The 22,352-nt window shown below is 52.5% G+C and overlaps 1 protein-coding gene across 3 annotated transcripts; it reads right to left on the reverse strand.

Moving 5' to 3' along the window:
* Window positions 1-1,074: 1,074 nt before the first annotated feature.
* Window positions 1,075-13,866, reverse strand: LMLN (leishmanolysin like peptidase). Of its 3 annotated transcripts, none has more exons than XR_005780576.1 (17): window positions 13,345-13,863; window positions 11,394-11,491; window positions 10,394-10,424; window positions 9,588-9,670; window positions 9,395-9,512; window positions 9,024-9,196; window positions 8,541-8,646; window positions 8,081-8,175; window positions 7,894-8,011; window positions 7,493-7,600; window positions 7,337-7,413; window positions 6,978-7,088; window positions 6,762-6,894; window positions 3,210-3,369; window positions 2,850-2,980; window positions 2,484-2,749; window positions 1,075-1,634 (listed from the first exon to the last, which is right to left on the reverse strand). XR_005780576.1 is itself a non-coding variant. In XM_040440958.1 (17 exons), exons 1-17 carry the CDS (start codon window positions 13,486-13,488, stop codon window positions 1,534-1,536), a joined length of 1,998 nt encoding a protein of 665 aa, XP_040296892.1. In that variant the 5' UTR covers window positions 13,489-13,843; the 3' UTR covers window positions 1,075-1,533. The 3 variants fall into 3 exon arrangements, 2 of the variants coding, with proteins under 2 accessions (XP_040296892.1, XP_040296893.1); XM_040440958.1 differs by having other exon boundaries at window positions 2,484-2,694; window positions 13,345-13,843; XM_040440959.1 differs by lacking the exons at window positions 2,484-2,749; window positions 2,850-2,980 and having other exon boundaries at window positions 13,345-13,866.
* Window positions 13,867-22,352: the final 8,486 nt, after the last annotated feature.

Genomic DNA, 22,352 nt, shown 5'->3' on the forward strand with positions numbered 1-22,352 from the left:
ACGGGGAGACGGCGCCCTGCCCCCCGCGGTGCCTGCACATTACTGGGAGGCTGTGTGTACATTCTGAAGTCTTACTGCGTGGGTCTGGGTATGGCCTCACAAAGGAACGAGCCTCAATGATTGGTCTGATTGTCAGACGCCACGTCCAGATAGTGCTCTGATGTCCGGCAGACTACCTTGTCCTGCAATGTGAACTCATCATGAGACAAGCTGCAGGAGTGAACTCATCATGAGACCGTGACTCCATTGCAAATCCACGTTTAATATACAGCAAATACTGGATCACTCCTAGAACTGAGCCAAGCGGCTGCAGGTAAAGCTCTGCAATATACGGCGGTCAGCCATGGCACAACCTGCTGTCCAGTCTGCACAAGCTCCTGCCTCTGCACCATTACACGGTGGCCATCGGAGTGGAGCACGCACCGACCAGGCGCTCCAGACTGATAAAGGGGGATCCTGCAGGTGGGGGCTCTCCCCTGTAATGACGCAGCGCTGGAGCCAGACAATTCAATGTGGAGGAAAAACTGAAATAATTTAATCTTCTCAATGGCATCTATAAAATGTACATACAGCAGGGGTGTCAACTGCTCTACACCTGACCAGCCCCGTCACAGTCATAAATAACCCTACCGGCCTTTTAGGACTTGTCTCCTGCCTCTATCCCGGCATACAGTACATCATAGAAGAATTAAAGGGCCAGCGCCAGTCTTAAGTGAATCAAAGCAGAATGGAAAGGTATGGAACTTTCTAATACACTTTGGGTTTTAATTCATCACAATTTTCAAGATCTCTGCTTGCTGTTTGGAAATCAGCAGTAGGACCAAGCGTTATTGTCTGGATGTAAATAATGTTTACATTCACTCACAGGAAGCGGAGAGAATAGACTGATAAAGGGAGAAAGTTTCTTAAATAATGTAGAAGTGAAAAAATACGAGCAGCTGCAGAACGTCCATGATTTTGTCTTAGCTATAAAAAGAGGGTGAGCGCTTCAAAAAGTGCATTCAGAGAGTGTGTAATACCGTAAACTATGCCACATAGCGAGTACGACTGCTCCTCGGGGGAGGGACTGTGGCACACAGGACAACTACTCCTCGGGGGAGGGACTGTGCGACATAGATGCTCCTTGGGGGAGGGGCTGTGACATACAGCATATGAATGTTCCTCAGGGGAGGGACTGTATGACACACAGTGCACAACTGCTCCTTGGCAGAGAGGCTGGAAGAATGCCACACTATAGAGTCGGAGGGTGACTGTCCAGACGTGGCAGAATGAGCTACAGAAGGTCTTTTGGAGGCTGTATACTCCATGTCCCGAGTGTACTATACAATAAGCCTGACCACTGCGGAGCGGGCCCTGCCTCCACCCCGCTGGGGTCCCGAGGTCAGGCTTACATGGACAAAGCTGTAAGACTCAGGTAAACATGTCGCAATGCCCCGCGGACACCTTGTAATGCCCTTTATGCCAGCACGTGGCACGTCTGTATAAAGTGCAGCGGGCGTCACCAGGACACAGAGAGGTGAACTGCAGCATCTGTTACTTGTACACGCAGAGAAAGAACCCCGCCAGCAGGGGGAGCAGGTTCAGCATTAGAAGCCGCAGGGTGACCACCAGGTTAGAAGAGCGAGAGCAGAGATCTGAAAAAAAAACAGAGAACAGGCAATGTCACCAAGTCAGGTCAGATGGTCCCGACCTGTGGCTGATGCAAATGACAACAGCTGTCAGGGCATGCTGGGAGTTGTAGTTTCCACAGCAGCTGCAGGACCACAGGTTGGAGAGCGCACAATGAGCAGGCGTGACACGCAGCGGTGGTGTGGGAACGCCCTTGTATCACAACCACCGTTTCCTTGGCCGCACAGGAGACACGCACTATATAACCCCTTAATGACCCAGACAATTTTGGGCTTTTTTTTTTATCTCTTCGCTTTCCAAGAGCCGCAACTTTTGACATTTTGTATTCATGTTGTCAGATGAGGAGTTCTTCTCTGCAGGACAAGTTGTATTAATGGCACCACAGGTTGTACTGGAAAACGGGAGGAAGTGCTTCGTGGGCGAGATTGGAAAAAAAAACCAAAACACTTCTGTCATTTGGGGGGGAGGGGTTATAAAGGCGTCCACTATACACTAATGGCACGACGCCCTCATCTGGGGGTCAGTACCGTTCATTATGCCGCAGTCTATGGGATGCTCACAGGCGCCTCGGGCACAGATTTTCGGGCAGCTCAGTATGACAGCACTGGGCTCAAGCCTTCATGGCCACCGATCAGAGTCACATGATTTTGCTACAAGGGCTCCGACCACAGGGAGCCCCTCCCTCTAAACACTCAGATGCCATGGTCGCTACTGACTGCAGCATCTGAGGGGTTAAATGACCAGGGTCGGCTGTATTATCCACCTATGGATCACCTTGTGAGCACCTGTGACTGATCTATCTGTCATGGGCACTACACGGCCATTCACGTGGATCTGCCACGTGGCACACATACCTAGAGGGGCAGCTCTCGTCCTGTTGTCTGGGGGAGGATCCCGCTCCGGAGGGCAGAGGTCACAGAAGTCCCAACAGGACGGACAGACAAGCTCGCCCTCGTAGTACCAGCCATTGATGTGGGTGCTGACAGCGATCACCTGACCGGCCCGGCTGCACAGGTAGGGGGTGTCCTCCAGCCAGATCTGCAGGCCTTCTGGGGCGCAGCTCACCTGTTGGATAATATGAAGACGCGATTATTGCCGTCACATGTAGAGGCGTCGGTACCTGCGGATGGGAAGTTTCATCTTCTGCCCCTTAGGAAATGGAAATATTCTGACCACAGAAGTATAAAAGTAATGTGTCCCCCTCCCCCGACAGCAAGTACCTGATAGCAGCCGCTGCCCCAGTCGGGGTAACTCATCCTCTTATTGCACTGCTCCATGACAAATGCCGCCCTCTGCTCCAGACAGACAGACCCCGGCCCATAGCGCTCCGCCCCGTAGTTCCTGGACGCAGCTGGAACGTATAGGAGATTTACTGTCAAATGTCAGCGATGAAGGCAGGATGTACAGGAGGTGAGGATGTACCGGCCGCTCAGGGCAGAGAAGAGCTGCTCTCACTCCTAGGACTCAGCCGAGCACAAGCAGATATGGGGAGGTGCGCCCCTCTGGCACCGCTTATCTCCCTCCCCCCCACAGATCGGAGCCCTTATTATTCTCACATCCCCCCTACATGTGGCTACTACCTGGCTGGTTCTGGGGCATGGTGCAGTCCGAGCTTCTCTGGTATTCTCCGCTCAAATGCCAGCTGAACTCCTGGGTGAACGGGCAGAAGTCGGCGATCTCCACCGCCCCCCCATAGAGGGCGAGATCCTCCTGTGGGACCCCCAGGATGTGGTCAAAATACTGAGGATACAGAAAACAGGGAGAAAGTAATAACTACAAGGAAGACGGCAAAGGCGGAAGGAGAGGCCTGCGACAGAGCAACAGCATCCTAAACCAGAGCAGAACAGTGAGTGCAGCTCTGGAGTATAACAGGATGTAACTCAGGATCAGTACAGGATAAGTAATGTATGTACACAGTGACTGCACCAGCAGAATAGTGAGTGCAGCTCTGGAGTATAATACAGGATGTAACTCAGGATCAGTATAAGATAAGTAATGTATGTACACAGTGACTGCACCAGCAGAATAGTGAGTGCAGCTCTGGGGTATAATACAGGATGTAACTCAGGATCAGTACAGGATAAGTAATGTATGTACACAGTGACTGCACCAGCAGAATAGTGAGTGCAGCTCTGGGGTATAATACAGGATGTAACTCAGGATCAGTACAGGATAAGTAATGTATGTACACAGTGACTGCACCAGCAGAATAGTGAGGGCAGCTCTGGAGTATAATACAGGATGTAACTCAGGATCAGTACAGGATAAGTAATGTATGTACACAGTGACTGCACCAGCAGAATAGTGAGTGCAGCTCTGGAGTATAATACAGTATGTAACTGAGGATCAGTACAGGATAAGTAATGTATGTACACAGTGACTGCACCAGCAGAATAGTGAGGGCAGCTCTGGAGTATAGTACAGGATGTAACTCAGGATCAGTACAGGATAAGTAATGTATGTACACAGTGACTGCACCAGCAGAATAGTGAGTGCAGCTCTGGGGTATAATACAGGATGTAACTCAGGATCAGTACAGGATAAGTAATGTATGTACACAGTGACTGCACCAGCAGAATAGGGAGTGCAGCTCTGGAGTATAATACAGGATGTAACTCAGGATCAGTACAGGATAAGTAATGTATGTATGCAGTGACTGCACCAGCAGAATAGTGAGTGCAGCTGTGGAGTATAATACAGGATGTAACTCAGGATCAGTACAGGATAAGTAATGTATGTACACAGTGACTGCACCAGCAGAATAGTGAGTGCAGCTCTGGAGTATAATACAGGATGTAACTCAGGATCAGTACAGGATACGTAATGTATGTTCACAGTGACTGCACCAGCAGAATAGTGAGTGCAGCTCTGGAGTATAATACAGGATGTAACCCAGGATCAGTACAGGATAAGTAATGTATGTACACAGTGACTGCACCAGCAGAATAGTGAGTGCAGCTCTGGAGTATAATACAGGATGTAACTCAGGATCAGTACAGGATAAGTAATGTATGTACACAGTGACTGCACCAGCAGAATAGTGAGTGCAGCTCTGGGGTATAATACAGGATGTAACTCAGGATCAGTACAGGATAAGTAATGTATGTTCACAGTGACTGCACCAGCAGAATAGTGAGTGCAGCTGTGGAGTATAATACATGATGTAACTCAGGATCAGTACAGGATAAGTAATGTATGTACACAGTGACTGCACCAGCAGAATAGTGAGTGCAGCTCTGGAGTATAATACAGGATGTAACTCAGGATCAGTACAGGATAAGTAATGTATGTACACAGTGACTGCACCAGCAGAATAGTGAGTGCAGCTCTGGGGTATAATACAGGATGTAACTCAGGATCAGTACAGGATAAGTAATGTATGTACACAGTGACTGCACCAGCAGAATAGTGAGTGCAGCTCTGGAGTATAATACAGGATGTAACTCAGGATCAGTACAGGATAAGTAATGTATGTACACAGTGACTGCACCAGCAAAATAGTGAGTGCAGCTCTGGAGTATAATACAGGATGTAACTCAGGATCAGTACAGGATAAGTAATGTATGTACACAGTGACTGCACCAGCAGAATAGTGAGTGCAGCTCTGGAGTATAATACAGGATGTAACTCAGGATCAGTACAGGATAAGTAATGTATGTACACAGTGACTGTACCAGCAGAATAGTGAGTGCAGCTCTGGGGTATAATACAGGATGTAACTCAGGATCAGTACAGGATAAGTAATGTATGTACACAGTGACTGCACCAGCAGAATAGTGAGTGCAGCTCTGGAGTATAATACAGGATGTAACTCACGATCAGTACAGGATAAGTAATGTATGTACACAGTGACTGCACCAGCAGAATAGTGAGTGCAGCTCTGGAGTATAATACAGGTTGTAACTCAGGATCAGTATAGGATAAGTAATGTATGTACACAGTGACTGCACCAGCAGAATAGTGAGTGCAGCTCTGGAGTATAATACAGGATGTAACTCCGGATCAGTACAGGATCAGTAATGTATGTACACAGTGACTGCACCAGCAGAATAGTGAGTGCAGCTCTGGAGTATAATACAGGATGTAACTCAGGATCAGTACAGGATAAGTAATGTATGTACACAGTGACTGTACCAGCAGAATAGTGAGTGCAGCTCTGGAGTATAATACAGGATGTAACTGAGGATCAGTACAGGATAAGTAATGTATGTACACAGTGACTGCACCAGCAGAATAGTGAGTGCAGCTCTGGAGTATAATACTGGATGTAACTCAGGATCAGTACAGGATAAGTAATGTATGTACACCGTGACTGCACCAGCAGAATAGTGAGTGCAGCTCTGGAGTATAATACAGGATGTAACTCAGGATCAGTACAGGATAAGTAATGTATGTACACAGTGACTGCACCAGCAGAATAGTGAGTGCAGCTCTGGAGTATAATACAGGATGTAACTCGGGATCAGTACAGGATAAGTAATGTATGTACACAGTGACTGCACCAGCAGAATAGTGAGTGCAGCTCTGGAGTATAATACAGGATGTAACTCAGGATCAGTACAGGATAAGTAATGTATGTACACAGTGACTGCACCAGCAGAATAGTGAGTGCAGCTCTGGAGTATAATACAGGATGTAACTCGGGATCAGTACAGGATAAGTAATGTATGTACACAGTGACTGCACCAGCAGAATAGTGAGTATAGCTCTGGAGTATAATACAGGATGTAACTCAGGATCAGTACAGGATAAGTAATGTATGTACACAGTGACTGCACCAGCAGAATAGTGAGTGCAGCTCTGGAGTATAATACAGGATGTAACTCGGGATCAGTGCAGGACAAGTAATGTATGTACACAGTGACTGCACCAGCAGAATAGTGAGTGCAGCTCTGGAGTATAAGTCTCTGACTTCAGCACAATGCTTTGTTTCGCCCTGCAGGGTGCGGGCACTGAGGGAGATAGGTGGGGGGCTGAGTTAATGCCCAGCTGCCCAGTTACTTTGACGATTGAAAACTGCCAACTCCATCCAGAACACATAGTCCCCTATGGCTGCTGTGATGCGCACACCTCTCATTCCCATAAATAAGGAGCCTGAGAAGTAGATGAGATTGGAGAACTCTAGTAAATACCTGATATTCTTGAGGAAGACTTTTGGGGAACCTCTGTAGATTACATATGGCCACCGCCCTCTGGTCCTGTCGGCAGCTCAGTTGTAAAGGATTGCCTCGGAGAGTGTCACAGAAGGGGCTGACATTTTGCTTCCTGCACACAAAGTACAGATGTTGTATCATCTGGGATGCAGAGGGGGGGGGGGGCACGCTACACAAGACACATGGACGTCTTACTTTCTGCTCTGCTCAGTGATCCAGAACTTGCAGCTTTTCGTTGCAAAGTCGCAGCCTTTCCCTCGCCCCCAGTCCAGCTTCTGCGCCATGCTGTAATTTGCTCTGTACCAGCTTAAAGAGAAATCATTACAACAAGTGGTCATTCAGGGCGAGGATCGGAGGGCTCACGTCTGGGTTAGATGACGTATCCAAGCGGCTGCAGAGTACTTATGCCTCTCTGCAGCACATGTCCCTGACGTGGTCGTCAGACATGCACTGAAAACTGGGGGCACTGGGATGGTGGGCATGGGATCCACCTAGCATTGCAGTGGGAGTGCAGCTCCATTCAGACAGCACAGTATAGAATTATCAGCACTCACCCCGTATCCTCCATCAGAGCAAGTGTGATCCTGGAGAAGACCCTGTTCTGTGTGTGGGAGCCCGTCATGGCCTCATTCTGTGGAGACACAACACTAAGTGCTCGGACGAGAGACTCGAGGAGCAGGAAAGAACCCGACGAAACCCCTGCCCCGCACCTCCAGCAGCCGCTTCTCCCAGTGGTTCAGCTCTGTGCCCATGCCACCCTGATTCTCCAGCTCCATTCCCTCAAGATCTGGACAGTCAAAGTGACTCCGCACCTCGTCCTACAAAAAATAAAAATAAAAAAAGCGACATGACTTAAAGGGTCACCCACGTGAATCATTAGCACAAGATAACAGCTCTGTTAGAGGGATCTGCAGTGCATCTAGTGGTCCGACGTGTGTGGTCAGCCTTAGTTTTAATAGATTGGTGGGGGCTGACTGACCACTTTGTCCCATTCATGTGACTGCACCCCTGCTACTAAGTACACTGTATGTACACAATGAAGAGGATGCATCGCTATGGCCCCCTCCAAACAGCCGGTCAGCGGAGTACTGAGCCAATATCGGATACTCACGGTGACCCGCGGGGTGACCAGCAGGTAGACCTTGCGTGGAACCATTTTGGCGCCTCTAATATCCCAGTTCCTGGTGATCATTCGAACGACCTTTTCACTCCACTGGTAAACACCAAGGCTGCAATAAAAGAAGTCAGTGACGAGTTGTGCCCCCGAAATGTGCGAGAGCCATAGGTAGGACACTCACCTCTCATTGAAGACAGGGAGGCCATCTGCAGACCTCGGGGTCAGGGGCTCCCCACTGTCATCATAAAAGAAGGCAAAAAGACCGGCAGAAAATCCCTGGAAAATACCACGAGATTTAAGCAACACGTAAACTCTGACAAGTCACATGTACAGATCATACATAACACGCAAACTAACACACTGGACACGTCACACATACAGATCATGCAGAATTCACATGTCACATGTACGAATCATAGACGACACGTAAACCCTAACACAACCGACAGTGTAACACAGATCATGTCCTGCACGGTATTTTTACATATGGGATCTATGGCGTCCGTACATTACACAGAGGTGACTGGACGTGTAATGGTGGCGCACACGGAACTGAAGCTGAACTTGTGCCTCCAGCTACAGCAGTAAATCCAGCGGCCGTGGAGGAGGGGAGGTGACCTATGACACTGGACGTCACCTACCAGAGCGTGGATGATCTCATGCTTCACGGTGGACAGCATGCCGGCAAACTCCTGGGGCTGCGTGGAGATCATACTGGGGCACAGGTTGGCATACCCTGCAATGGGCCTACAACGTAAAGGGTAGGTATTATCAGATGCTGCACGTGCCCGCACACCTTCAACAGCTGCAGGCCATATGCAAGTTTGGAAGACCGTCACCTGTCCTGAGTCCCCCATACACATGCATACTGAGCTCAGCCGAGCATGCATGTGTTCTCAATGGGGAGAGAAGAAGAGAAAGTTGCTGCCAGAAGTCTCTAGCGATGGCTTATCGCCCAGGAAAACAAAAGGATAGGGTTTGAAACTCAAAGAGCCCGATCCACCTCTCGCTGCCATCCGTCGGAGCTCCCAATCCACATCAGATGGTCAGCCAGGGTGTGTAAGGGGTTAAAGCTCAGGACATGTGCATGGTCGCAGGTGAGCGGCGCCCGTTCCCCTCCATACCTGTCCATCTCTGCCTCCAGCTGACAATAGGCTGCATACGCCACAATGTTCTCCTGGCTGCATCTCTCCGTGGTGATTGCGCTGACGTAGAGGATAAAGTCCGCATCTCGTACCCCCCCACTGTCCGGGGGCCCCGATACTCCACAGTACTTGTTGCGGCACATTAAACATTGCTAGAGGAAAGCAGTAAATAGAGAACATACCATGAATTATAAAATACAGGAAAAATCGCCGCAAAGTGCGCCAGAAACTTACAGGACGGCGTCTCATGTACCCGGTGCGGGCGACAGATTTACAGCATTAGGGGCAATAACAACAGATCAGAGGCCCCTGACCCAATGAGGGATTTCTGTGCCATGTCATGGCCGTACCTGGAGGTGCTCCTCTGGCACAATCACCGGACCGCATCGCGTGTGCTCTGCGCAGCCCTCGTGACAGTATCTCTGAGCGTCCGACTGTCTCCTCACGTACTGATTCTTCACGCACTGTCTTCATGAGAATAAACACAAGAGCTGTCACTAATCAGCACACACGTGCTCCGCAGCGCGAGGGGGGGGCACCTACCTGCTCAGTAATATGGAGCCACTAGGTCGGCGCACCTGAAAGGTCTTCTGTAAATAGGAGATGGCTTGTGGGAAGAGCTTATTCTGCAGAACAGACGGAGACAATCACAACCCCTAGAAACCGGCGTCCAGCGCTCGGGGAGCGGGGGTTAGGGCTCCCCCCCACACATCATACTGATGAACTGCGCTAATGTGTGTCCACTATTCCTCAGAGCATGGCCCCCTTCGACTACACAAAGAGAGCGACCCCCGCAACCCCGACTATACACAGAGCGTCCCCCGCAACCCCGACTATACACAGAGCGTCCCCCGCAACCCCGACTATACACAGAGCGTCCCCCGCAACCCCGACTATACACAGAGCGTCCCCCGCAACCCCGACTATACACAGAGCGTCCCCCGCAACCCCGACTATACACAGAGCGTCCCCCGCAACCCCGACTATACACAGAGCGTCCCCCGCAACCCCGACTATACACAGAGCGTCCCCCGCAACCCCGACTATACACAGAGCGTCCCCCGCAACGCCGACTATACACAGAGCGTCCCCCGCAACGCCGACTATACACAGAGCGTCCCCCGCAACCCCGACTATACACAGAGCGTCCCCCGCAACCCCGACTATACACAGAGCGTCCCCCGCAACCCCGACTATACACAGAGCATCCCCCGACTATACACACAGCGCCCCCCATCCTACACACAATCAGCACCCCTCCCTCCCGACTACACAGGGTATCCAAACCCATTTCAGAAAGAGCAGAAGATTCGGGAAGAAGCTCATCTTTCAGACTCGATGACACTCACTTTGACAAGTCTCTTCCTCGCTGGGACCAGGCTACAAACACAAAGAGAAATCTCATCAGTATCCATCTGCAGTACAGTCCGATCTCCCTGACCATGCACAGCACCTGCGCTGGTAACTGTGGGCATGTGCAGGCGGGGCTGAGGAGGCACATCATAATCCATGGCCGTCATTAACAGCAGTGTCAGTGATGAGAAGCTCCATGGACCCCCCGCCAGACGGGAAGCTCCATGGACCCCGCGCCAGACGGGAAGCTCCATGGACCCCGCGCCAGACGGGAAGCTCCATGGACCCCGCGCCAGACGGGAAGCTCCATGGACCCCGCGCCAGACGGGAAGCTCCGTGGACCCCCCGCCAGACGGGAAGCTCCGTGGACCCCGCGCCAGACGGGAAGCTCCGTGGACCCCGCGCCAGACGGGAAGCTCCATGGACCCCGCGCCAGACGGGAAGCTCCGTGGACCCCCCGCCAGACGGGAAGCTCCGTGGACCCCCCGCCAGACGGGAAGCTCCGTGGACCCCGCGCCAGACGGGAAGCTCCGTGGACCCCGCGCCAGACGGGAAGCTCCGTGGACCCCCCGCCAGACGGGAAGCTCCGTGGACCCCCCGCCAGACGGGAAGCTCCGTGGACCCCGCGCCAGACGGGGAGCTCCGTGGACCCCCCGCCAGACGGGGAGCTCCGTGGACCCCCCGCCAGACGGGGAGCTCCTTGGACCCCCCGCCAGACGGGGAGCTCCATGGACCCCCCGCCAGACGGGGAGCTCCATGGACCCCCCGCCAGACGGAGATCTCCGTGGACCCCCTGTCCGATGAGGACTCCTCTGGAGGAGGTAAGTACATGTGATGGCATTAGTGGGATTTTACACACAGGGTTATTCACTGGTTATTGACGGCAAAGCAACAGGATCCACCATAAGCGGAAAGGGACCCACACCGACGGTGGCAGGCGTGCAATGCTCTCCCCATTCACTTTATTGGGACCTCCGACACTAGCGAGTGCCTTACTCTTCAATGCTGGGGTCGTAGACAATCTTCATCCGCAGCTGCTCCTCCGCCTGCCTCCTGATCACGTGACTCGTCCTCTGGTGAACCTGGTACACCACCTGGAAACACAGGGTGAATGAAAACGGGGCGGAGCAACCCCAGGAGCAGGACCAACCCCAGGAGCCAAAGGCAGGACCAACCTCGGGGGCCAAAACCAACCCCGGGAGATGGGGCTTATAGTAATTTCTCACGTGATAGCGGGCAGGAGAGGCAGTATGGGGGTGCAGTGACTGACAGGAGGCAGTATGGGGGGGCAGTGACTGACAGGAGGCAGTATGGGGGGCAGTGACTGACAGGAGGCAGTATGAGGGGGGGCAGTGACTGACAGGAGGCAGTATGAGGGGGGGCAGTGACTGACAGGAGGCAGTATGAGGGGGGGCAGTGACTGACAGGAGGCAGTATGGGGGGGCAGTGACTGACAGGAGGCAGTATGGGGGGGCAGTGACTGACAGGAGGCAGTATGGGGGGGCAGTGACTGACAGGAGGCAGTATGGGGGGGCAGTGACTGACAGGAGGCAGTATGGGGGGGCAGTGACTGACAGGAGGCAGTATGGGGGGGCAGTGACTGACAGGAGGCAGTATGGGGGGGCAGTGACTGACAGGAGGCAGTATGGGGGGGCAGTGACTGACAGGAGGCAGTATGGGGGGGCAGTGACTGACAGGAGGCAGTATGGGGGGGCAGTGACTGACAGGAGGCAGTATGGGGGGGCAGTGACTGACAGGAGGCAGTATGGGGGGGCAGTGACTGACAGGAGGCAGTATGGGGGGGCAGTGACTGACAGGAGGCAGTATGGGGGGGGCAGTGACTGACAGGAGGCAGTATGGGGGGGCAGTGACTGACAGGAGGCAGTATGGGGGGGCAGTGACTGACAGGAGGCAGTATGGGGGGGCAGTGACTGACAGGAGGCAGTATGGGGGGGCAGTGACTGACAGGAGGCAGTATGGGGGGGCAGTGACTGACAGGAGGCAGTATGGGGGGGGCAGTGACTGACAGGAGGCAGTATGGGGGGGGCAGTGACTGACAGGAGGCAGTATGGGGGGGGGCAGTGACTGACAGGAGGCAGTATGGGGGGGGCAGTGACTGACAGGAGGCAGTATGGGGGATGGCAGTGACTGACAAGAGGCAGTATGGGGGATGGCAGTGACTGACAGGAGGCAGTATGGGGGGGCAGTGACTGACAGGAGGCAGTATGGGGGGCAGTGACTGACAGGAGGCAGTATGGGGGGGGGCAGTGACTGACAGGAGGCAGTATGGGGGGGCAGTGACTGACAGGAGGCAGTATGGGGGGGCAGTGACTGACAGGAGGCAGTATGGGGGGGGGGCAGTGACTGACAGGAGGCAGTATGGGGGATGGCAGTGACTGACAGGAGGCAGTATGGGGGATGGCAGTGACTGACAAGAGGCAGTATGGGGGATGGCAGTGACTGACAGGAAGCAGTATGGGGGAGCAGTGACTGACAGGAGGCAGTATGGGGGGGCAGTGACTGACAGGAGGCAGTATGGGGGGGCAGTGACTGACAGGAGGCAGTATGGGGGGGCAGTGACTGACAGGAGGCAGTATGGGGGGGCAGTGACTGACAGGAGGCAGTATGGGGGGGGCAGTGACTGACAGGAGGCAGTATAGGGGGGCAGTGACTGACAGGAGGCAGTATAGGGGGGCAGTGACTGACAGGAGGCAGTATAGGGGGGCAGTGACTGACAGGAGGCAGTATGGGGGGGCAGTGACTGACAGGAGGCAGTATGGAGGGGGGGGGGGCAGTGACTGACAGGAGGCAGTATGGGGGGCAGTGACTGACAGGAGGCAGTATGGAGGGGGGGGGGCAGTGACTGACAGGAGGCAGTATGGGGGGCAGTGACTGACAGGAGGCAGTATGGAGGGGGGGGGGGGCAGTGTCCCAGTGCTGGACTCACCTCCTCGGGCCCCGGGACCTGATGGCGGCACAGACTGGAGGCCTGTAAGGGGGAGCTGAGGAGAAGGACGGCCGCCAGGGTGATGAGAGAGGCCGAGGGGCCCCGGGTCCCTCCAGTCAGGGCTCCTCTGTATTTAGCAGCCATTTTACCCCATCCGACCGCTGTTACCGGGACAACGTGACGTCACCAGGCGCTTCCGGGATCACGTGATTGGTTTCTATGGCAGCAGCGTGGAGACATCACTGAGGAGCTTCGTATGTGGACGTCACTATCGTGTACGCAGAGCGCAGTGCAGACGATGTGCGGCTCTCTGCGGCGGTTATTATTGTGAGTAGTCAGTGAGTGGGAGTCCGGACCCAGGACCCAGCCTGGAAGAAAATAGTCTCATTACAGCGCCTCCATATCCCACAGTCCCTGCGCTAGGAGCTTGCAATCTAAACCAGCAGGTTCCCTCCTTTCCCCTCAGCAGGAGCGGTGACGTCCTGTCTATGGAGTGACCTGGTGGTGGTCATGTGATGGCGGTGTGCCCCCAGCGACATCTGTGTGGACAGAGGGGTGCGGCCGGTTATAACGGGGTGAGCGCAGGTCTGGGTCTAGGCCGGGCCCCCATGGCAGCGTCTGGGTCTAGGCCGGGCCCCCAGGGCAGCGTCTGGGTCTAGTCCAGGCCCCCAGGGCAGCGTCTGGGTCTAGGCCGGGCCCCCAGCGCAGCGTCTGGGTCTAGGCCGAGCCCCCAGGGCAGCGTCTGGGTCTAGGCCGGGCCCCCAGGGCAGCGTCTGGGTCTAGGCCGGGCCCCCATGGCAGCGTCTGGGTCTAGGCCGGGCCCCCAGGGCAGCGTCTGGGTCTAGTCCAGGCCCCCAGGGCAGCGTCTGGGTCTAGTCCAGGCCCCCAGGGCAGCGTCTGGGTCTAGGCCGAGCCCCCAGGGCAGCGTCTGGGTCTAGGCCGGGCCCCCAGGGCAGCGTCTGGGTCTAGGCCGGGCCCCCAGGGCAGCGTCTGGGTCTAGGCCGGGCCCCCAGGGCAGCGTCTGGGTCTAGGCCGGGCCCCTAGGGCAGTGTCTGGGTCTAGGCCGGGCCCCCAGGGCATCGTCTGTGTCTAGGCCGGGCCCCCAGGACAGCGTCTGTGTTTAGGCCGAGCCCCCAGGGCAGCGTCTGGGTCTAGGCCGGGCCCCCAGGGCAGCGTCTGTGTCTAGGTCGGGCCCCCAGGACAGCGTCTGGGTCTAGGCCGGGCCCCCAGGGCAGCGTCTGGGTCTAGGCCGGGCCCCCAGGGCAGCGTCTGTGTCTAGGCCGGGCCCCCAGGGCAGCGTCTGGGTCTAGGCCGGGCCCCCAGGGCAGCGTCTGGGTCGGGCCCCAGGGTAGCACCTGAGCCTAGGCCAGGCCCCAGGGCCACTTTTGTTTTCTCGTCCTCGCAGCTGATGTTTACATAGAGCAGAAAGGTCGTAATAACCAGTGAGATTTTCCTGCGACATCCTAAGACTCTGTTCACACCCACCTCACTGCTCCAGTTATAAGTGGAAAGTATGGTGGACGGGGCACTGAGAGGGCGGACACCTGTCCTTTGCAGGGCAGATGGCAGGCGCCGGATCAGTAGGGGGTACAATGGCTTTCTAGGGTCCCGTCTCTGGATTTCTTTAGCGCCACCGATCCTCCGATTTCCCCCCAGAATACAGGAAGGCACAGGCACTTCACACACATGCTTTCCTACACGTGTGCCCGGGGCTGCGGATGACGGTGTGTGAACAGAGCCCAAAGCTGAATGGAGCAAAGTCCAGAGATGTTCTGAGTGAAGACCTGATGCAGAGCGCTCTGCCTGGATGGATGTGATATACGGAGCGGGTGCAGGAGCTCACATAGCACATTGCTCCTGCTGCTTGTGCCCGCTCATAGCCACACAGTGCCCGGCTTCAGGAGAGTAGCACTGTGTACTCCGGTGTCACGGACGTTCCCGTGGCAGGAGATCGGTGAGACTGGCAACACGTGGTTTGATCTGACAGGGTTTCCGATTAGATCAAATGACGTCCGTGTTGTTTCTGGTGCTTGCCGCACCTTCTTTCCCCAGGTGGGGCTATTGGGGTCATGTAACCTAATTGTCTCTCCCACTATGCTGTGCGGTTTATAGCTTCTGTTGGACCTGTGGATGCTGGTGTGTGGATCTCAGCTGAGTTCCTGGTGCTGCCATAGCCACTTGAAGTTAAGTGTTTCCTTTCCCTTTTGTATTTTGTTTGGCTTCTGTGTGTTGCATCCCCTGTCTTTTGTATTACGGCCTGACATAGACTCCTGTTCGTCCTTCCTTTTGGAGGCACAGTTTGTCTCAGTCCTGACATTAGTACCAGGGTCCTATAGGGTGAGTTAGGACACTAGGTATTCCGGTGTATGAACTCACCTACCTCTGGGGTCTGTTCATACTGGTAGTCAGTCAGGACTCTGATTAGGGTTTTACTAGGAGGTGTCCATCTCCTTTCCCTCGTTTCCAGGCCGTATTCCCTCCTATGTTCGGTGTGGTGTTTCCCTCCGGCTTGTACAGCGCTTAGTGCGTCCACAGGGGAATCCAGACTCGACTACACCGCAGGATGTGGGACGACAGATGCTGAAGCACAGCAGACGCCTGAACGTCAGGTGCCTATTTTGGTAGATAAATAAAAAAAATAAAGTATGTTAGAAAATTCATTTGATCCCATTTACAGTGATCTTTAATAAAGTTTACTTCTAGGTTTCGGTAGTTCATGGCTGTGTACACCGTTGGTGGCAATTTTTTTCTTATTTCCATCTACTCATTTTGAGATAAATATCATATTTCCCCCTAGTCGTCTCCCCATGGCACCCATGAGCTTTGCCCCACCCTATTGGGGACAGGAAAAACACATAGAGAGATGAAATTGCCCCTCCCTACCTAACTCGTCGGTGTTTTTCCTGTCCCTGTTCGGGAGAAGACATGTGGAGGGAGCAGGCGGTAAGTGTCTGCCTATGGAGAACGGCAAAGCCCGCAGCTCCCTACCTTCCTGGCCGCAGTTTGGCTGTGGTTGGGGCTGATGCACTGTGTGTAAGGCCCGACATTTTGCTCCCTGCAGATGGTATTGGCGGACGCTGGAGGAAGGCATAAAGCGACCGGCGCCATCTTGGATATGGGCACTTCCGGTGTGGGCGATGCAGCCTTTCGGCAGGCCGCAAGTAAGTAATTCCCAGGTGCACGAGGCCAGCATTCTATTGGATAGGCCAGCAATGAGGCCAGAAATTTGCGCAATTGCCCTCAGTTTTGCCCATATTTATCTCGCCAGAGCGCTCTGTATTTGGTTAGATCAATTAGAATTCCACATTAAAGAAAAAACTCCTAGAGATCAGATCCTATCTTCCATCCCAATTCTTAAAATGGCAGCCGGATTTTTAGCGGATTCCTCAGCCGAAGCTGTTTCTATAGCAGCGAGAACTTCAGTTTGAGCAAACTCAGTTAGGAGAGTTTTATGGCTGAGATCATGGAAAGGGGATGTAACATCTAAAAATAAATTATGTTCCATACCATTCCATGGAAAATATGTATTTGGGCCCGACCTGGATAAAATATTAGAAAAGGTGTCTGATAAGAAAAAAGGTTTCCCTGAAGATTATACATTTCACAATGATAGACCCTATAAAAGGCGTAATTTTCAGAGCCAAAACAGGTCAGACAAAGGGAAATCTGGAAGATGAAGTTACAGAAAGGGGAATAAATAGATCTTTCCTTTTTGTATCCAAACAGCTCCCCTCAACCTCTAAATGACGTGAGAAGAGTGGGAGGAAGGCTGGCTGGCTTTACACATCAATGGCGGTTAATCACCAACAACAGTCGGGTTATTCAAGTTCTATTAGACGGATAAAGAATAGAATTTTCGGCCTCTCCTCCTCAAAAAATTTGTCTCACGTCCTTTCCTCCAGGTCCAGTTTTAAAAAATCTGCAAAAAGGGGTAGAAGAACTGGGGGAATTAGGTGCCATAGAACTAGTCCCAAAGATAGAAAGACGCTTAGAGCATTACTCTCGCCTATTTCTAGTCAAAAAACCCAATAGTTCCCACAGAACAATTATAAATCTCAAACCCCTGAACAAATATATTGTATACAGAAAATTCAAGATGGACTCTATAAAAACGGCAATTCCTCTGATTTCCAATAATGCGAGAATGGTCACGATAGACCTAAAGGACGCTTATTTTTATATCCCGATGTAACAGCGGCTGCTGTTCCCCTGCTTACCGCTGCGGTCCCGGGCGCCATGTTCAGCAATGATCCGCGGCCGGTGCTTCCCATTCACCGCTGCAGTCCTGGGCTCTGGCGGTTCAGGTACTGTTTGTTGTTTTGTGATCCACTCCACAGTTTCCTCTCAGCCCTGGCCACAGCATGCTTACTGCTTCTTTCCTGCAGCACTTCCTTAAGAGCCGGCGCCTCACTTTATGGGCTAGGTCATGTGACCTCGCTGACCAATCCTGGCCCTCTTGCACATATATAAGTGCTTCAGCCCCCTTCCCAGATGCCTCAGCATCAAGGTCCTTGTGTACTGCTAAGGTTCCTGATTTCCGCTTGTGTTCCTGACTCGTACCTGTATTCCCGGACTCTGCTACCTGTTAGATCCCTGCTTGCCTTGACTCTCCTGTTGCCAATCCGGATTGCCTGATCTGTACCTGTGCCGCCTGCCCTGACTTTTTGCCTGTCCACCTGCACCTCTGATACCTTTCTCAGGTACCTCCTGGTCCGCCTGGACCAGCTGCCTCGTGTGCCTATCCTCCTCAAGAGGTAGCAACCTGGTGTTCTCCTCGGGAAAGTCTATCCCCACCATCAGGGGTACTGTGAAGAATGAGGGGTTCACTTAGACAACACCCTTAGAGGAGGTAGGACACTGAGGCCATGGACCCCACTGCTCACTCCAAGCCTGTCGTTCAGGAATTATTACATGAAGTGAAGCGTCAGAGCGAACGTCAGGATGTCTTGATGCAGTTCATGCAAAATGTTGCTGCTCGTCTGGATGCCATCTCTTGTCCAGCTACTGCAGGGTCGCCAGTCGCTGCTACTCCTCTAATACCCACACTGGTGAATCCAGATTTGTGTGCCACTGGTGTGTAACTCCAAAAACCTGTGGTGGATTCCTGAACCAGTGCCTGATCCACTTTGAGTTGCATGGGCAGAAGTTTCCCACTGAGCGGTTCAAGGTTGCATTCATTGTGTCCCTGCTGTCTGATGAGGCCCTTTTTTGGGCAAATCCTATATGGCAACATGAAGGTCCAGAGACCAGTAATCTGCAGACTTTCCTGGCTACCTTCCGGCTGGTCTTTGAAGAGCCACGTCCTCCGCTGCATCAGCTCTGCTGCGTCTACAACAGGGTTTCTCGTCTGTGGGTCAGTACGCCATCCAGTTTCGTACCATGGCTGCCCAATTTGCATGGAACAATGAGGCTCAACTGGCAGTGTTCTGGGAGGGCATTTCTAACCAGATAAAGGATGAATTAGTTGGTCGCGACAGTCCGTCTACTCTGAATGACCTGATCACTTCGGCCACAAGGATAGATATGCGTTTCAGGGAACGTTCTAAGGAGGTCGCATGCACCAGAAGACCACCTTGCTTGGCTCCATCCTTCCAGAGGCCGGTTCTTCCTCTAGGGTCAACCCCTTCTGAAGAGCCCATGCAAATAGAGCACCTTCGATTGTGCGACCTGGAACGTTTACGCCGCAAAGCAGAGAACCTGTGTCTGTATTGTGGAGGCAAGGCCCACTTTGTGCTTAATTGTCCACAGAAGCCGGGAAACGCCAATGTCTAGGTTCAGTTGGAGTGGTGGTCCTAGACAGGGAGAAGTCCTCTCCGAAACTTTCAGTTCCGGTGACTCTCTCTCAGAAGGGAGGCACACTGTGCCTGCTTTCTTGGACTCGGGGTCAGATGGTAACTTCATTCAGCAAGCTCTGGTCCATCGGTACCGGCTCCATACCCTCCGTCTAGAAAGGCCTCTGTTTGTGGCTTCCGTAAATGGGCTGCCACTTCCTGAACCTGTGCTTTCTGTTACTATGCCCCTTAAGTTGTAAATAGGGGTTCTGCATTCACAGATGATCTCCTTCTATGTGCTGCCAGCCTCCGTGAATCCGGTTATCCTTGGTCTTCCCTGGCTGCGTCAGTACACTCCAGTTGTGGACTGGCACTCCGGTCAGATTCTGTGTTGGGGATTGTGGCGGAAATAACCTCGCCACTGGGTTTTGGAGGGGCCTGTTTGCCAGCCTCTTGCCTCAGGATTATGGCCCATATACTAAAACTTTGAAGGAGAAGGCAGACTGGCCGCACAGTCTAAATCTGTGGAACTGTTTTGGGCAGGAAAGCCATGCTTGCGGTCGGTCAAATGTGACTTCCATGGAATTTGGGAAACCCTGCTCGGATCTGGGTGATTTCTGGATATGTTGTTTGCTCAGATCAGAGCTATCCAGGGTTGTATAATTTATGGGGATGTGTGGGGCTTTGGGGTGTTTTCTGTGTTTTGGGGGAAAATGTGTGTTTTCTGCCTGTGAGTGATTAAGTTAGCCCATTGTGCTTGGTAATTGTATCACAGGCAGAGCCCATTGTGTTTTTTAATTGTATTATAGGCAGAGATAGGGGGGGGGGGGTTGTTTACAATTGCTGGGAGTATTTCCATACTGTAAATGCATGCGATTGGCTAATGTAAAAACTGTCTGTCTTCCACAAGGTCCCCAGGGGAGTGTCCCTTGCCGGAAGACCTGCATAAAAGGCTGACATGTAGCCCCATTAAAGAGTTCCTGTTTTACCCTCAACATAGAGACTCGTCTCGTGTGTGGGGAAAAGGCTGCATCTACACTGGGGAATGCTATAAGCTGTATACTCCCCTGGCTATAATCTCTGAGCTCTTTTAAGAGTTTTTTTCCTGCATAGCTCTTTGAAGGAAGAGAGGTTCACCCACTGGAACCTGGAAGCCTGTCATGCCCCACTCTGACGATGTGCGGAGGTCAGCCAGGATTGCAGCACAAGTCTAGTATTTGTTTTGATGCTGTGCTGGATCCGCCTCGCATCAGGTGCACTGGGTGGAGTCATTAGTTTAAATAGTCTCCAGCTAAGGTGCTCTGAGCGGATTATACTCTTCATTGTGGTCTTGGAAGCTAGAAAGGAAGGTTGGCTGTTTGTTCCTGCTCTCAGCAGATAAGTGTCTTTGGTTGTTTATGTCATCTATCCCATCCAGGTTCTGTGCGAGCTGGCAGCTCCTTTCTCCCCACTTCACCATCTCAGGGAGTTCAGGGTTCTGTTAGCATAGGCTGGTGGACACAGCAAATCTACCTTTAAGATTTGATCTGTGGGCTGAGCATTGTAGGGAAAGAGGTCAGGGATTAATTAGGAGGTGACCCTTCCCCCGTCTCTCGTCCAGAGCCTGGTTGGTGTGTTATCTGCTTTACTGTGCACGTCCGCCGTGACATTATAATCCGCCATACTGTGACCGCCATTTCTCAGTGTTTATGGGATGGCGTCAAGTGAAGCACTGGTTGACCGCATGCAGGGTTTGTCCCTGGAGGTTGCGGATCTACGTAGTACGGTCACACAGTGTCAGAGGGTGTTGGCTTCAGGTACAGGTCAAATTGTTGGGGAGCCTAAAGTCGCTCTTCCGGAGAAATTTGCAGGGGGTACTGATGATTTCTTCCGTTTCAAGGAATCATGTAAATTGTACTTTCGTTTGTGCCCATTTTCATCAGGTAATGAGGATCAGAGGGTGGGTATCGTCATGTCTTTGCTGAAAGGGGACGCACAATCCTGGGCTTTTTCCCTGCCGCCCGGTTCTCTGGCTCTCCGGTCGCTGGAGGAATTTTTTAAAGCCCTGGGATTGATTTACGATGACCCAGATCGAGTTTCAATGGCAGAGTCAAAATTACGTAACTTACTACAGGGTAAACATACTGCTGAGGTTTACTGCACAGAGTTTAGGAGGTGGGCTACTGAGTCGGGGTGGAACGACCCCGCGTTACGTAGCCAGTTTTGTCAGGGGTTATCTGAAAGGTTGAGGGATGCTCTGGCTTTTCATGAATACCCAGATACTTTGGAAAATGCAATGTCTTTGGCGATACGTTTGGATAGACGTATCAGAGAGAGGGGTAAGGGTCCCTCTGTGCAGGGGATTCCTCCCGCGTGTAGTTTTGTTCCACCAGCTGCCCAGGGAGATATTGCTTGTTATTCTGACCTAGGAGAGGAACCCATGCAGTTAGGTCAGATATCTTTCCATTCGGATAGTAGAGACTTTCGTAAAGCGCACAATTTATGTTTCTTTTGTGGAAAGAGGGGTCATTTTGTTTTTTCTTGTCCGTATGTTGAACCACAGGGGAGAGTGATAAAGAAAAAAGAAAAAGAAAAAAAAAACTCCCTCACACTTGGTGGTATGAATGGTGTGGTGGAGCAGACTGGTGTGCAAGTTCCCTGCAGTTCCCGTTTTCTCCTTTCAGCTATGGTGGCGCTAGAGTCACGAAATGTGTTTGTTGATGTTTTTCTTGATTGTGGTGCTGGGGTAAATTTAATTGACTTTCTGTTTCTTCAGGGTTTGGGACTAAGTATTTGCACGTTAGAGAACGAGATTCGTGTTTTTGCCATTGATTCTTCCCCTCTTTCTCAAGGGAGCCTTACTCACGTTGTTCATGATATTCATTTAAGGGTGGGTGATTCACATACTGAGATTATTTCCTGTTTCGTCATGAAGGATTTGCCAGCTCCAATAGTTTTGGGGTTGCCATGGTTGTCTAAACATAACCCAACTATAGACTGGCAGGCGAGACAAATCATTGGTTGGAGCAAGTTTTGTTCGGATAATTGTCTTGTCACATCTATTTCTGAAGTGTCCGTTACGGCCTTGCCTCAGTATCTCTCAGATTTTTCGGACGTGTTTGCGGAGGGTGGGGCTCAGGAATTGCCCCCTCATCGTGACTATGATTGTCCTGTGAATCTCATTCCGGGGGCTAAGTTGCCTAAGTCTCGGCTCTACAACCTCTCTCAACCCGAGAGAGAGGTCATGCGAAAGTATGT

The sequence above is a fragment of the Bufo bufo genome, chromosome 7 (assembly GCF_905171765.1).
Source record: "Bufo bufo chromosome 7, aBufBuf1.1, whole genome shotgun sequence".
Lineage (NCBI taxonomy): Eukaryota > Metazoa > Chordata > Amphibia > Anura > Bufonidae > Bufo > Bufo bufo.